The following is a 17,520-nucleotide window of genomic DNA, read 5'->3' on the forward strand; positions in this document are numbered from 1 at the left end:
AAATGCCTGCTGTCCTCCATGTACAATTTAGCCCCTAGTGAATAAAAAGGAGCTGCATCATCACAGAGAAACAATGGGGAGGCAGAGACAGGCTATAAGACACAGAGAGAAAAGGACAAGAAACTATAAGTATATTCAAAAGTAAGGTAGCAGATGGCAGAAAGATAGTAAATGGATGAAACTGAGGGACAAGGAAATTTACATGAAACTGACTGCAGAGATGGACAATACAAATGTGGACAGAGAAGACAGGTGATTTTGGGAGTAGCGCTGAACTGCAGGTGGAGTTTGATAGCATTTTATCAATTTCGTCAATTTATCTGAAACCAGTGTTGAATCTGCTTATGCAATCCTTTGCAGGGTCACGGTGGGCTGGAGCCTTGGTCCCGGGTCACATTAGGCAAGATGCAGGTTACACTCCTGACAAAAGGGCCAACATATTTAGACAGACAACCATTCACACTCACACCTATGGGCTCACCAATTAACATGCATGGCCTGTTGCCTGTAACCTGTGGAAAGAAACCAAAGCACCCAAAGGACACCCATGCAGGCATCAGGAGAACATACAAACTGACAGTGCAAACCACTGTGCCACCAATATACCCTTCTTTTTGAATTCCATATTGACTATTGTCCAACATTTGTGACCAACTAAAATTATGAGAAACTAAAAGAAAAGATTCAGATGAAATATGTAATCACCTATTGATGTCTGAGAAGACAAAAGCACTACAGTTTTGAGTGGCAGCATAATCAATGTTCACAACTTGTACAAATATAACCTGAAACTATATTTTTCACAAGTTACTTTAGCCAAATGCTGGAGGCCCTGATAATCTGCTTAAGTCACTGGTATGATATACACAGACCTTTAAGATTCTAACAACTAAAACTGGGGTGACACAGATCGACTGTGTTTTCTCTAGATAAGACCCACCCCTCTGCTGGTCTTGTAGAACTGCAAAACACACAGTCCACTTGCAAATTGCTCTGTGCTTACAGAAAAGATGACTAGGTTCGATAAGATATTCATTGTCTTGTGACAATGAATGAGCTTTGCAAATCCAGGTGGGTGTCATAAGCACTTGCTTGTTTTTATTTTATTTTACAACCTCCCCCAAAAAAGGGAGCAGAGCAGTTTGACTTTGTCAGCATCAGGGGATTTGAAAGGTGGCGAGCTGGAGGTCATGATATAGTGCTGGTCCAAATCAAGGCTGAACAAAAGAGGACGGTGAGAAAGCAATATAGACAGAAATGGAGAGAGGGAGACCGAGACAGAGAGCAAAATGATTACACTGAGCTGCGGCCAGAACAAAGACTGTAATAAAAGTAACAGCATTCTGGAGCAGTAATAAATACATCCACAGTGTGAATAGCATCTCTCACTTTCTCTCTCAGTGCTTGGCTGGTGAAGAGTTCCTCTGATTGGTCATACAGGCTTAGCAGCAGTGAGCTCTAGAGGCCTGCTGACAGGCTGGTAGCCACAGCCAACAGTAAATTGGGTTTGCTGGGGATGGTCCTGTAAGCTCCCCTCACACAGACAGACTGGGAAGTCCACACCATGGTATGGGGTCCAATAGGGAATGATACTAAAGTATAACAAAAGCTGCACTGCAACATGTCATATGCATCGGTTTTAACAAGCACACAGACACACACAGACTGTGGCAGAGATGCTAATGGTCAGTGGTTTTCCTCGATGGCCACTTAGTGGTTTCCTGAAGTGATTTCCTGATGTTGGTTTAAACTTCTGCTGGAGGCGGGCTCAGCTGCTTGGCCTCATGGCAGGTCACTGTTTATCACACATACAACCACGCACTCATACATACATAGCAAATTGAACCACAGCCCTTTAAGTGGAAATGTACCAGCAGGACAATTGTACCTCTTGTAGTAAAACTTAATGTTTATGTAAGCAGATGTGTGAGTGGTGGTTGGGCTGCTGGCAATGGAACTGCTACAGAAAGCCTGATTTGTATCGTTTGATCTTCCTCAACATGATCCTCATCATTTATTCAGCCTTTCCTCCTTTGCCTCCTTCTTGTAGTTATTTCTGTTTCCATATTTTTTTCTTATCTTTTTCTTTCCACTTTCTCCTCATCCCCCACTGTGAAAACAGTCCCAAAAAAAGCATCCAACATTCACTTGAATCCACCGTGTAAAACCACTCTTCCCTGTCTGACACCTTTAGTTTCAACAAATGAAAACCTATCCAGAAAAGAAATGTAGTGCACTTTCTTTCAAAAGTTGGCTTTTTGTAAGTGGTGCAAGCACTGTGCTACTGTTCTGACTGACACTAGTAGGTTCATCCTCCATTTGGCAGCGTGGACTACCTTTCTTCCCTTCGTGAAGGGAGAAAAAAAAGCCCTGATGGATGCAACATTGCTGCTAAGCTAGCACGCCGCTGCAGCCAAAATAAATCACTTCACTAACAGAGCAAGATAGAGAGATTGGGGCTGGGTGGAGGACAGAGTGGTGCTGTTAGCCAGAGGTGCCAATTGGCCAGGTCAAATATAATTACCACAAATAGAGGACAAATACACACAGACACACACACAAAATGGCATACAAACTGTAGCGTTTGTCTGCGAGCTATCACTACATGGCCACAAATCACCAGCTGTTGAAAAGGTTTAGCAGTGAGACAAAAAAGCACTTCGGTTAAAGATGATGTAAATATTATTCTACTCTCTGAGTTGCAAGAGTTGCCAAAATGGATCAACAGCAAAGAAAACCTAAACATTAAAAGCACTTAAGCGTAATTGAGTTTTCAGATTGCAACAATCATAGAGGCATTCAACCCAACATATGTTTTTAATTTCATAAGCTAAAGTTTAAGAGCCTGTGTTTTAACTCCATGTTTAAACAATTTCAAACATGCACACTTACATACATCAAACCAACATATGTTTTTAATTTCATAAGCTAAAGTTTAAGAGCCTGTGTTTTAACTCCATGTTTACACAATTTCAAACATGCACACTTACATACATGAAGCATGTCTGTACAGCCACAGGGCATCCATTATTCCATTACCATCTGGATATTTTATAACAAAGAGAATAAGTTATGACTTGTTCCTAAATCATGTTTCAACCTTAGTCTCCAACTGTGACGGCCATCATGGTACTGTAAATACTGCCATTCTTCACTGTTTATATGAATGTGTGTGACAGTGAAATATGACGATGCATGTGTTGCTGCAGATGAGTTGCTGTCAGCTATAAAACTATCTGAGTATATCCAGCTCTTATCAGCGTGTGAATGGATGTATGGGTGTATGTGAATGGGATGACCACACACAATGCAGAGGAGATGAGGAGAATGGCTCTTTCAGTCAGCAGTACAATGCCAGGGAGTGTGTTCAGACAAAGAGTAGGATGGCAGGTGGGTCTTTTTCACATAGTCTGAACAGTGAAGCCCCAGAGAGATGGAAAGAGAAAGTGAAAAAAGACAGAAAGAAAATGTAGCTAGAGATAGACCAGAGCTTGGTTTTCATGCAATCACAGCACTTTTCCTAGTTACAAAGTAGTGTGACGCATTGTCCAGTTTTTTCCAAGAAATTGTGTTAAAATATGAGATAAATTGTTAATTTTGGAGTGTAATATTAATGTATGCAGACATGGTGGCTGTGATACTCCAGTTCTCCGTGTTTGCAAGCCCTGAATCAACACTTCTTTAAAGAGGTACTACTGCAGACGTAGCAACAATTGGCACAATGGGACCACGTTTAGGAGCTGTGCAATGGTGTGCCCGATCATCTTGCTGGAGGGGATTGAAGAAGCTGTTCGGTCATAACAAGCATCTCAGAGAAAAACTTGCCATTCAGCGAGCCCTCTTGACAGATTCCAGTTGGTCAATAATTCACAAGTTTTGCTCCCGCTGTGTTCCTCCAGATCAGCCACCTTATATTTCATGTATAGGTAGAAACAAATGCCTTCCAGGCCCATAACACCCTCAGTTAAATCCACCATTCATGGTAATTTACCCTAATGAGAGTTGAATCAGATGACTTGAATTCAGCAACAAGTGGTAACTTGTGCAACTCAAGCAGAATAGTGATAGAAGCAAAAGTGTGCCTTATCACATTCTTCTTTTTTGAAGGTTTTTCCTTGCCTAAGTACTCATTGTTTAAGCTAAAAGTACTCCTGTATTTCTGGTATTACACTGGCAAAGCTGGTTAAATTCAATAATCGACAAAGTGATAGAGTAAAGGCTCAGCAAAGTTATAATCTACCTCTCTGGCAGGGGATGTGCACGGCCCAGGACCGCTGGGCTCTGCAGCGGGTGATTAAACTAGCTCAGAAGATCATTGGTACCCATCTCCCGAGCATGAGTGATATCGGTGAGGTGAGGTGCCTACGCAGAGCCCAAAGGATACTAAAGGACAGTACCCACCCAGCCACAGCCTGTTCACCCTGCTGCCTTCTGGGAAGAGATATAGAAGTTTCAGCTGCTGCACCACCAAGCTATCAGACTGTTAAACTAAAATTTATCCTTAGCACTGCTCCATTGAACATTGAATATAGTTTATTTCTGTTTACCATTTTTATAACTGCTTCTGTATTAATGTATACTGTCTGCTATTTAGCAGAAGGGAGTTACAAAGCTCAGTTTCATTATATAACCTGTTATACTGTAACAATAAATGTACCTACCTACCTCTGTCTCGGCTAATTGCTCCTTCTGCTCAGAGGATGTGTCTGGTTTCCTCTAAGTTGCAGACACAACAGTAAAACAAGCACCCCTTTTTGATGATTTATATCAATGTAGTATATTAAATATATTTTTAGTATTTAAGTGTTGGTCAGACAAACAGACTATTCTAAATTGTCGCCTTTGGCTCTATCAAATTGTGGCAATTTTCACAAATTAACAGATTAACTGTTAATGTAAATAATAGCTGAAGTCATACTCCCATGCATTAAGACACTACCTAAGTCATTACTCTGACTTCTGCCCTTTTCTGCTTGCTTGCTTGAGTCCCTCCAGACGAGCTCAGATGTCACGCAGACGGACAGGTTGACATCTGTCGTATTCTGCAGCTCAGCCTTCGGCTACAGTGTGTTTGAAAGACTGCAAGAGTGAATTAGCTACAGAGGTGAGCAGAATATCGCAGTCTGGATAAAAGATGGCCCGTCCTACAATTCCCACCCCCTCCTTCCTTGCCCTTGGAGCCCACTCGTCTTATCGTTTCACCCCACTGTGTCTTAAATAGGACTCTGGCTGCTCGCTCTGCTTTTCTCTGTGTATCTGGCTTTACTCTCTCTTCCTGCTCCTCTCTGTCTCTCTCTCTCTCTCATATCACCCACATCTTATTAAATGCAATGATTTCCCTACCTGATGTGTGTCTGCTCCCATGTGTCTAGGAGTTCGGATTTACTAGAAATAGCAAGCTGACTCACCAGGCAGTTCACATATGAGAACTCGTCCAAGAACCAACCCACACACAAATCACACTGAGTAGACTGCCCTCCACATACAGACATGCACAAAGTGAAAAAAGCACCAAGCCATTTGTATGCTAAAATGAAGTTGACTTTGAAGGACTGAGGTGGCCGACTGAGGATCCTGATTGAGAGCACTGATGAGATACAGAAGGTTGGACAAACAGCCAGGGAGCTTTACTCCCTTCGCTCATCCTCGCAACGGAGATTTTCAAATGAATAACACCGAAGCTGAAGATGGCAGAGCAAAAGGCCTCTGTCTCTGTCTTTGTAGCTCTCACACACAAACATGCCTTCAGTGAAGCCGCTCTGGCATTGTACGAGGTGGCTTCACACACACTTTGTTTGTTCTCTGATTCAGACACAAACAAAAGCCAGAACAGTGCTTTCTCTATATTGTGCAGAACTTCATTAGTGGAAAAAAGCCCAGCACAACAAATTAATTTCCTCTGCTGAGCAGATACTGCCCCAGTCATTTGTCTGGTTCCATAAGGACTTTAATGACTATATGCGAGGTCTTCCAGACATTAATCCTAGTTGAAGACAGATAATTACCTTCAATAGAGGACCAACCAGGTTACAATGAACCCACTGCCAAAATGCATAAAATGAACAATAAAATATACACTGTATGCCACACGGCTGCTTTTAGAAAATCAATACTACTGCTCCTCACATGGCTCGTCACTTTATTCTTGTAGTGGGTTTTTAAGAAATCTCTACAGTCCAAACGGACGGTACAGAGGTGACAGGAAAAAGGAGTAATGAAATACAACAAATGTCCCTACCAGAAGTAAACCGAATTATGTAGTTAACCACTAGGCCACAAGATGCCTCATTATAGCTAGTCCTGTTCATCAGCCATGATCCATCAATAATTCTACTTATCATAGGTGCAACATTTATTCAGTGATGCTAATGGGGGCTAAAAGCTATACTGCAAGAATACTGATGAAGAACCATACACTGTTGTAACACTTACGACCACAAACGGCATCACTGACTCCAGCGGTTGAACGAGGAAGAAACATTAAGCCATCTTCACAAGTGATCGTTGTCATTAAGTCAAGTAGGCTATGCGAGGGTATAACATGCACTTAGATGGGATTTGGTGTGTTCACATGGAAAGCGAAGCGAATATTCGCCTTGAGTTACTTACATAAATTTGACTGCTGGATTATTTGTGTTTACTTGAGCATTATTACAACCCATGAATATTTGGGTTATATAACATAATCTAGTTTACAGTGGTATGAACCCAAAATTAAGCAGATTTTGCAGTGATTTAATTGCAAAAAACGGAACAAAAGGATGCTGAAATCATAATTTGTCATGTCTGTCCACAAGGCGACAAGCAATTTTTAAAACAGGGAGCTGTTTATCCTGGATTAATCTTCACTGTCGCTTCTTAACCTGTCAGTGAAGAATCAGATGTCTGCAAAGTCCTGCAATGCACGCACATTTCTCTCAAGGTGGAACATTTTAACTTGCACTTTATTCGTGCCCAATTTGTAAAGGACCAATGGTAAGAATGAGCCATCTGTTTGTATGGATTATGGTAAACTTTCAAATAAAATCTGGTGAGTTTGCACCCGTAGTAGTATTAAGTCTGTGGAAAGTCCACAAAAACTGCACTTGTGCAGTCTCTCCTTTGATTTGATGAATTGTGGATTTAGACATCCCTGGGTGTCTACTAACCTCACAGTTAGGTGCCTATAATGTCGACACGCCTGCTGAATTCAGACAGGTTTTTTAATAACTTTAATGTAATATTTTTTTTCTTTACACCTGCTTGATAGATATGTTTTTTCCACCTTCTGAGTTCTTAGTTTGTATTGTCAACATTCTCTCTATATGAGATTTTATGAATGGCCTGGTTACAGTAAAGTTAAGGTTCCCATTGACCTGGATCAAAATTCCCTCTAGGTGTGGAGATTCTCTACATGAACTCACGTTTCAGTTTTGTAGGTGGAGCACCTCTCCAGCGGGATCTTCAGGACTTGGTTGTTGAGCCCAACAAAGAGCGACCTGTCGCTGTGCAGGATTTGCAGGCTCAGTATTGGTTCTCGCACCCCCAGTGGGAGAAGCTCCATCTCCTCCAAATAACAACCCTGTAGATTCTTATTGGGCGTAGCCAGTGCCTTTAAGATGGTGCCATATTCTGAATGGACAAGAAGGACATTTCAGAAATATCAGAAAGATCTTGTAAACAGACAAATTAAAAATCATATTTCTGCTTGATATTTCTTTTTTGAATGAGATATGGTGTGTTTCTACTTATATATACTATATGTGAGGTGTGTGAAAATAAGTTAGCTCCTTTCTCCTCCTTTACTAACCTGTGCTGATGTACATAACGTGGTAGAGGCTGTCCATGCCCTGAACAATGTCCACAACCAGGTTGGAGAAGCGAACGTCATCCTGCATGACCAGCGGATCAACAGACTCTGGCTGGACCACATCATTCATTAGATAGAGTCGTTGGGCATCCTGTAGGCTGCGCTCCGTCAAACCCTCGTTGGGACCTTCGTCATCTATAGTACCACACTGAAGAGGAAAGGTGATGGGGTGAGAGAAGAGAGAAAGGTGAAATGTAAGAAGAGAATGTGAAAATGTGTAATGGGTGCAGAAAATGAAAAAGGAAGGCAGAAAGAACACAACAAAGGAAGAAAAAACAGTGTACCTCACTCATCATTACACGTCATTGTACTTACTAAATCAATACACTGTGTCTGGCTAGATTGTTTCAATTCTTCATTCTCTTCTCAGTAATTGTAACGTTTTCAGCTGAGCAAAACTACAGTGTGATTGTGATGTGACAACAGAGCAATTTAATGAGACACTGCAGAAGAACAAATATAAAATGACAGCCTTCTAAAAGCTTTGTTTGGGTTGTAGAGCTTAAATGTGGATTGCGGCTTCTGCTCATTCTTGGGGACTTGAAATGAAAGATTGATTTGTTCGTAGATTGCATTTTTGGATTTCTTTGGAGCTATAGATGGTTATGGAAGTACAACAAAATGGTTTTTCAATAGTAGTAGGTAACTGATATCTATATTATTAGATATCCAAAATCTAAATTAGCATCACATATTATGTTTTTCCTTGCGAAATAATGACCAACCTTGCAGATTCTTACAGTACTACGCTGCACTTTGTTACCTTTAATATGTTATTTAGTGATAATCAGAACATATAATAAGTTCCAGAGAAAGTAAAAAAATGATTAGTTTGGGAATCTGTTAGCATCTCAGATACACTCTGTTCACAGGCATTTCTGCCCATAGACGCTAACTTGTGCAGTTAGCCATTTCATTTTTTTGTTGTTGATTTCAGTCTGTAACCAGGTAACCATAGTGTGTCCACGCTCTGTAGCACTGCCAGCAAAGCCCTAGACACCAAGTGGTTTTAGAAACTTGCATAGAGATGGTTCAGTTTTGCTAATTTAAAAAACATCTTTTAGAGAGTTTTCATTTGAATGATACAACCTGGGGGCAAAACCTGTCTGAGAAGACATGTTCTTGGAAAAGACAATCCTTTCTACTGAAGTTACAAGGAAATGTGTTTATTGGGATTGAGGTTTGTTTTCACTTGGTTCTGAATTTGATCATCTGTATGTAGAAAAACTGCAGCAATTATTAAAAGTGGCAAGCATTCTTCCTGTTTATGCTTAAAAGAAATTGACTTAAGGACTCAGTGTCGCTTCTCTGTTTCTTAGTACAAGCAACATCTTTGCAAAATATGGTGGCTTTGTCACAGATGGCCAATTGAACTGTGTTCAGAATAATGTGGATTGATTTAGTATTAGACTAGTCTGGATGTGGTTAAGTGGTTAAACTAACCTGGAAGTTGTGGATGGGGTTGGGTGTGGGAAGCCAGGTGGAGCGAGGGTTCTCCTGGGAGCGAAAGGGCCCGTTGAAGGCCTGGGTGATGGCGCTCAGGTTGAAGGCACACACCGCAGATGCTGCAATACTGTTGCTTTATAGAGAGATGGATGGGAATGACATGACAGCAAAGGGAAGATAGCAGGAAGCAAAAAATGACAGAGGGAGAAAATGAGAAGAAGTGATAAAGAGAGAGGGGAAGTAAAAAAAAAAAATTAAAATTAAAATTATTTCAACAAAAATATTCAGTTTACATGTTGGCAGTAAATGTGAAGCCATATCAGTAATCAGCAGCGGACAGCTGTGTAATAAAGCCATTATGCAATGTGTTCCATCCTCTTAATGGCAGTCCTATCATTTATACCTGCACTAAACAGGCACTACATATTGCTGGCTTGCTTTGGCTGGAGGCTAAGCTATGCTATCTGCGCTGCACAGTGAATGGGGATAGCATTAAGCTGAGGATATGGGAGGCAGTTGCACAGATTATGTGCAAACACACACACACAGCCGCCTCATAGGTGTCACACACAAGGGTAAACCCTGGCTAAACTGGCAGTGTGAGTAAAGTTATAATCGTGATGCTCTTCGGCCATAATGTGCTGCAAGGTAATGAGTTTCTTAACTGCCTGTTTTTCCCCCCTTCCCCGTGCACCCAGCACCACACAGACTTTTTACCATGCTGTGAACAGCCTGCTGCCTTGGCACGGCTTGTGAGATGCTGATAAACCATCAGTTATAAGATAGTGAGTGATAACATTATAGTGACAGAAAGAAATAACAAGAGACTCAGACAACAAGGCAAAGAAAGAAAGACTATTGTAAGGCCTTCATTGCGTTTTGTGAGCCGTTTCAGTACCTTGGGTGTAGTATAAATCAGTGACGGCTGCTGCTTGCTGAAAAAGCTTTGTCCCTGGGTTTGGCAAATGGTTTTGGTGACGACCACATGTGTGATTTGTCGGTCCTCGGGCTGCTTTTGCTCGGATTTCATTCCCTTTGTTTTACTTTTCTCATGCCATTGTCACTCACCTATTAGCTAGGCATGCCATACTATTTACAGTTACTGCAGTTATAGACTACTCAGAAATGCCATCAGTTGACAGGTCACTGGCAGACAAAAAAAAGTCTTCAGCAATTTGAACTTGACTCAAAAATGTCTGTATATGAATGGACAGAGGAGAGTGTCAATGTTCTAAGTCCAAGAAAAAAATTCATCGGACACTATGGCGCTTGGTAATGCCAAAAAATGTCAGACGAAAACACACATCTATCCATCTTCATGGATTTTGTCACTCCTATTGTTTTTCTATTACTTATTGCCATTTATCATACTTATCCTCTGAGATTTTGGCACTACAGATCCTATCATGCTTTGGGCGATGAAAACAGGAAGGGTTATTTTGGCTGTACCCTACACCTGAGCCCCATTTTTTTTGCCTTAAATTGTTTTGATTTTGGAAAAAAATACACCATGAAAAGTCATGCTGGATTAGCTACTAGAAGTTTCTGTTTTCAATGTAACCATGGATGCAAGGACAACAATCACTGGGTTACTTTTGAAACAGAAGACATTGAAGAGTACCTCTTCGTATTACCATATCTTTGTATAGACAGAACAGATTTATGGATGGTGCATGAAAGCTCATTCTTGACCTTTGGGAATAGTAAATTGGGAAGACAATCTAAGCTCAAAATGTCCACTTACTAATTAATTTGAGCTTTATCTTCACCCACATTAAAGAAAAGGCTTTCACTAGAATGTTGGAATATGCACTGATCTTAACAGTATGTGTATGACCTCTGCACATGGTTTGGCTGATTTATGACACAAAATGAATCAATCAAAAATCTTGTATGCTTAATAGAAATAAAAATAACAACATTGTTCTTTATTCCTTTTCTCTATGGATCAACCTCTGGGGGAAATATCCTTATTTTTACCTTGAAGGTGCTTCTAAGCCCTCTTCAGAGATCTGTGATTACATTTGCTGTTTATTTGTTTTGAATACTACTTTCTTTCAGCAATCCAGTTGAGGATTGTGAGAAAACTAATGTGCTCTGTTATTGCCGCAGGGTGGCAAAGTGCTGCGCATCTCCAAAACAACGAGGAAGGCCAAGCAGGTGGCTCATTGACTGACTCGCAGGCTGCATAAGAGAACAGCCTCCAGACCTCCGTAAAAGAACTTTTCCTCTTCTTTTTGAAGTAGAGTGAGTGCTGTGGTAAACCGGCGGTAACCAAACCCCAACTGTAGGAAACCAAATGCCAATGAGCTGCAATAATTGAGCGGCAGCCACAACTATATTCACACTCTCACACATACACAGTTTTAAAAAAACACAGGAAGTTAAACTGGGGTTTGTGGTTCTACTGTAGCTACAGCCAACAATGAAGCCAAACGCTACCACAGAAAGCCTGATGCTGTCCAGATTATATTTGAAATCTGTACTTTGTCAGTGGGTTGCTGCATATAATGCCAAGAGAACAGAGCAAAAGGGAGCACTGAAAGGAATACAGTCTATCGCACTAATGGATGCAACCCATATGTTTAGTCTGCTTAAAAGCCCGGGAAAAGGATTGAAAAGCTGTTTGACATCTGCGATGCTGTTTGCTGCCGCTCTCTGAGGCCCAGCACCACGATGATCACTTTCATTATGAGTAAAGCTCTTTCTTCAAGTGATTCATCTTGTCCCAACAGCCCAGTCCTGTCACTGGTTGTCCTCTGAAATACGTCTTGATTTCCAGTCTTGTTTTATAGAATTCAGCCCTGTCAACCTCTCTGTCATTCTCTTGTTTTCCTTTTTTGTGATATGCACTAATTTGCTGCTACCCAGCGGCATATAAAATGAACTCCGGGTACAACATTAAAATGCAGCTCACTCATGAATGCATCAGTAATAATAATCTTACAATATGTCTATTTATATAACACTTTGAAAAGGACAATGTACATGTCGCTGTGGGCTGCTGATAGTTTCTACATTTTCTTGTTATCAACAAATCACCTGAAAAGACCAACAATGAACACCAACGATGTACAGATTCTACTAACAAGTATTGTGTCTATATATTTCATGCCTCTGTGCCATAGACACATTGTTGGTTTTGGTCTTTTCAAGATTTGCTGACAATGAGGATAATATAGAATCATGGCAGCCTTATGATTCAAGTAAAGACACTAAATACTTCTTTCACTGTGATACTGAGAATACTTGGCTGCAGATGCCAAGACAGTTTTCCACTCGTGCAACTGCAGATGTAACTCAGTTCAGCCCAAAAAAAGAGTGTCAGAAAAGTAATGAACTCCTCCCTCAGCCTGGCCATTTGGCTCGTTGCAAGCCAAAATCAGTACAGATCAATACACCAGTGAGACTGTCGGGAAAACACAAGTTGGTGATATGCATCTCACTCAATAACCTTATACCTTTAAAGGCTGGATGCTGGTATAGTTGCATGTTTTAAACCATATCCCTAGATATTTCTTTTCATGATCTCTCTTGTTCATCTTTTGTCTTTAGCTTTGTGATTTTTGTAATGACATATTGTCATATTATGTCTTTATTATTTAGTCGTATTCTTACATTTTACGTGTCTTAATTTTAAATGCTAATTATCTAATGGCTTTTTAACCTCTCTTGAAATGCACATTGGTCAACATGTGTTTTTTATGTGCTGTATAAAAACACTGATTTGACAGGAAAAATAGACCTTGGCAGATGCATTGTATTCACACACATGAGTGCCGTGGAGTCCAGCTGAAACCCTAGGTTTTTAGCTAATGTGCCTAACCTCATTTTATGTGAAAAAGGGAACCGCTAAAACTACATTAAGGCCAATGTTTCAACCTCGGTGAATACCTGCATCGCAGCAGAAAAGGAAAACAGCCCACTCAGCAGAGCTACATGGCTGCAGGGACCAGAAATTGAACCAAGGCTGCCAGGATTATCCATACATATTTTTATACTGCACAACAATACGCCAGCAAAAGCAACAGCTTTGGCCCAAAACAGTCACATTCAGAGGCAGACTGAGTCAGCTACACCTACACTAAACAATAAAGCAACACCACAGGTTCAATAGGTTGCACAAAAATCCAGGTGTTAGACTTGAGCCATTGTAATGAAGCACACAGTTGACTATAATGGCTATCCATTTGAGAGAAAATATTTGATCACTGTTGTATTTTTGAGGCTAAGCTTGACTTGAACTATTTTCACACTATTTCTAATCAAATGCAAATTGGCCCTAAGCCAAGGAAACCAAACAGAGTACAAATAGTGAGCTCAATTTAAATAATATTTGTGACAAATGATAAAACAGCTGGTACACAAGCAGCAGATTCTGTCAAACTGGATTCAGGTTAGGTCACAGTCTTCCACTGGGGCCCGCAGTTCATTTCAAGGTAGATTTGATGTCAGCAAGATGATATGACAGGAAGAGAATGTAGAATCAAAAAATATTGTACAGTTATATGACATGCTTCACTTCCCAGCACATCATTTATCATCCACATCAAATCTGATGTTACTTGGAGTCGGTTACATATTTTCCATGGATAGGAGGGATTTTAGGTGGTGTTCAGTGCATATGTCAGGTTGCACATGAGTTTGAATTACATGAAAAAGTTGAGTTTGTTGAGTAACCGTAAGGGTCCTTATTAAGGCTATAACTAATGACTTCTTAGCCTACTAAGCAGACTGAATTGCCACTTTGTTTCATGTCATTATCAGTCTTTCATCATGTTCAAGAGAGCTTATTTGTATTTGGAGAAAAAAGGGTTATTTTTTGGTTTGCCCTAGCCAGTGATTAGTGATCAACCTGCCTTCCAGCGTTGTCGCTAGGAGCAGCTATAAACAATTTTGCCTTCTGACGTGATTGGACAACACATAGTACGAACTAGTTCTTCTAAAGCATAACCTGGCCCATAAAGAATGTATACAGCCACATCTCATCCACACTTTTCAGATCGAGAGATAAAGTTTCAACAGTTCAAACCCAAAAATATTTCATTTTCAATGATGTAATGCAGAGAAAAGCAAATCCTAAATGTTTTGCATCATAAATCACTTGTCGTTGTGTCCATTCATTTTATGTGAATCTCCTAATCAATTAATGGACCAATTCTTTCGGCTCTCCTCCTTATCCCGTCCACAACCTTTCAGATATGAGACCCTCTAAGAACTAGTGAAGTGGAGGGGTCAGTGAAGTCACCCAAAAATAGATAAGGAGGCTCATAATTAGTTAGTAATGGCGGGTTGGACACCTTAGTACGAGAATCTCGCTGCTGCTCTGGGTCCATGACAGAAGGACCCTGCCAATAAGGGCCCGGAGTTAATTAAAAGACCTGGTCGTGCTCTGAGGTCTTAAGTGTCCTTATTCTGATGGAATGCTAAAACCCTCCACCACATAACTCACTTAACAGGCTCCGATGGCTGGTGCATATCTCAATAAAATTACAGCAGAATCTTTTTTCCTTCCTCTCCCTCCTTTTCTGAAGCAGGGCTGGAATGACTATTTCTACTATTGATGCATCTGTCGTGTTTTAGTATTTCGACTGATTGATAGGAAGCGTCACTCCACCAATTTTACACATCAACATCAGTTTCTCATTTATGAGAGGTACCACTCAGCTAGTGAAATAGGTTGTATAATATTTTCTGTGGCTGTCGATGAGCGCTCTCTAAAGTCTGAGACAACAGTGATGTCTCCCAGGTTATTTTTGATACCTTAAAACTAAATATTTAACAGGAACATTGTGTAACAAACTGGTTGCGTGGGGGGGTTAAAATATGGGAATTTATAGGGCAAAAGGGGTCTAAGAGATGCTACTGATTTTCATTGTGGGAAGTTTAGGACTCTTTGGAGTTTTTTGCACAAAGGTACTAAAACTCAAGCTATCTTGGTTTCTGCTGCTTTGATTTTGACCATTGTTTTTTAATATTGTGTCCCTTGCAAGTCCACGAACCCATCATAATTTCCCATAAACTGAGGACTGTGACATCTTCAAACTGCTTTTGGGTTGGGTTTTATCCAAATAAAACTCAAATAATTATATCTTTAGCAATTAATTAAAAAAGCAAATCCTCACATTTGACAAGCTGGAACCATTTTTACATGATGACATTTGAAAAAATTGGTGTTTTTCCTGTTGATTCATTGTTGAATTGCTTCATCAATGATTTGAAGAGAATCGATGGGTAAGTAGGCTTCAATGTATAAAATGCCATGGTCACTCTACAGTAGTGAGACCTGTCCCAGATCGTGAGCAGACAGAGAGCTTAAGTACTCTGTTCCAACTCTTCCTGCTCTGTTTTACAGCCCCAAACTCCTGGGAGCAGCTGTGAGCCTGTTCAATTTAGGCCAGACAGATGGAGACAGTGTTTGTGGTGATTGCATTAACATATCCAACCCGACGAGGGACACGATTTTGGAGGGAGGACCGACGAGTTACTTTGGAGAGGAAAGGCAAGTACAGAGGAGACAAAGGACGACGGACGAAAGCTTGAACCTCACAGATTTTTCTCATTACCTCTTCTCATTTCTCATGTCTCCCTCTTATTTATTTTTGTCTCTTCACCAGTCCTCACTCTCTCTTTCACTCTACCACTAAAGATGGCTGCAGGCTGACAGAAAGCAGCCTGCATGTGGTGGCGAATACAAGCAGCTTAACAGGTGAGAGAGCAGAAGGTGAGAGGCAGGATTCAACTTCTCCCCTGACAGAACACGGAATACATCTGAATACCAACAACCATGAGTGCTCAGACACACACACACACACACACACACACACACACACACACACAGAAGCATAGACTCTTGGCCACACTTACACACACAGTATACTCCAAGACAACAATTTGCTACAACAGAAGTGTTCACCGGCATCTCTTAATAGTCTGACATAACTTGGACTAAAGTTAGATTTGAGTCGCGGATCTGATGACTTTAGATTAAAGATAAAAATATATCAACAGGTGCTTTCATTGCATCTTGCCTCTGGAGAGAATCTCTTAAAATCATACATGCTTGATATTTGCAGTGTATCTCAGTTCATGTCACTGTAGACGATGACATTTCAGCATTTAGATAGGGTGACCATCCATTCATCCATCCATCGTCAACCGCTTATCCTGTGTACAGGGTCGCGGGGTAGGGTGACCATATGTCCTCTTTTTCCCGGACATGACCTTAAAAATGCGTCAAGAAGTCAAGAAGTCACCAAAATAATTAGGGATTTTCCTTAGGGGACGACAAATATTTATACAGATTTTCAAGGCAATCTGCCAAGTAATTATTAATAGCAATATGTTTGTTGATATCCTACTCTAGATTGTGATTTTTGACAGACTGACCCAACGGAGTGACAGATGGCGACATCCTCTTGTCTCTGTGATGCAGTTCCACTTGTACTAAACATAGAAAAAGAGCATAACAAGAGCACTAATCTATACACTCTGTCTCTCAGTGTTTCCTCTCTGTAATGAAGTGTGTGACACCCCCACCTAGAGTAATAAACACCAGAGGAAGTGAGCGTCAGTCTGTATAGCCAGCTCAGATGAGAGCTGCGTGCATCCACACTGATCATTAGCAGGGAGGCTCTAAACTCTGGAAAATTGTTTCTCTCTGTATAGGTGGGAAAATGTTAGAGTGCCAGGCCTTATGAGGGGATGAAATTTGAGGGTTAAATGAAAAGAAGTTGGAGTTGAAGTGTTTTGGTGTGTGTGTCACTGTTCCCCCATTAATATTCTCATTGATGCTGAAAGGGCTCTTCAGTACAGCTGCAGCTTGTTTTGGTGGGTTGTTCATCCTTTCTATTCAATAGTGAGGGTAATGTTGAGGAGTAATGCATGGATAAGGATTATAATTTTACTTTCTACAATGTCTATGCAGACTATTAAGGACTGCCTCATGCTCTGGTGTATGAACTAAAGCTGGTATTTTTTCTTTGGCACACTAAATACACAACAGAGGCAGAATAGCAGACTCACGATCAACTGTTCTAGAAGTATTCCCGCCTTCATTCCCTTCATTAATTCCCCTTCTAATTTGTTTTCATCCACACACACACTGAGCTAATTTAGATGATAAATGTCAGAAAAGTTTAAAAAAAGATTCTACCTGAATTTGACTAATAGCCTACATGCTGGTTATTGACACTGTATCAGATTACCACTGTTATCTGTGCTTA

The 17,520-nt window shown here is 40.7% G+C and overlaps 1 protein-coding gene across 4 annotated transcripts in view; it reads right to left on the reverse strand.

Annotated features, from left to right (window-relative positions):
- The window catches only part of sema5ba (sema domain, seven thrombospondin repeats (type 1 and type 1-like), transmembrane domain (TM) and short cytoplasmic domain, (semaphorin) 5Ba), a 167,453-nt gene that overhangs the window by 30,925 nt on the left and 119,008 nt on the right, over nucleotides 1-17,520 (reverse strand). For 3 of the 4 annotated variants that reach the window (XM_038721084.1, XM_038721083.1, XM_038721086.1), the window contains 3 exons: nucleotides 9,293-9,428; nucleotides 7,790-7,997; nucleotides 7,404-7,611 (listed from right to left, as the gene is read on the reverse strand). In XM_038721084.1, coding sequence (XP_038577012.1) covers nucleotides 7,404-7,611; nucleotides 7,790-7,997; nucleotides 9,293-9,428 — 552 coding nt within the window. The remainder of the gene's footprint in view (nucleotides 1-7,403; nucleotides 7,612-7,789; nucleotides 7,998-9,292; nucleotides 9,429-17,520) is intronic. The other variant, XM_038721085.1, reaches the window with a different exon arrangement.

The sequence above is a fragment of the Micropterus salmoides genome, unplaced genomic scaffold, assembly GCF_014851395.1.
Source record: "Micropterus salmoides isolate LMB-PRFRI ecotype aquatic unplaced genomic scaffold, ASM1485139v1 Ms_hic_scaffold_15, whole genome shotgun sequence".
Lineage (NCBI taxonomy): Eukaryota > Metazoa > Chordata > Actinopteri > Centrarchiformes > Centrarchidae > Micropterus > Micropterus salmoides.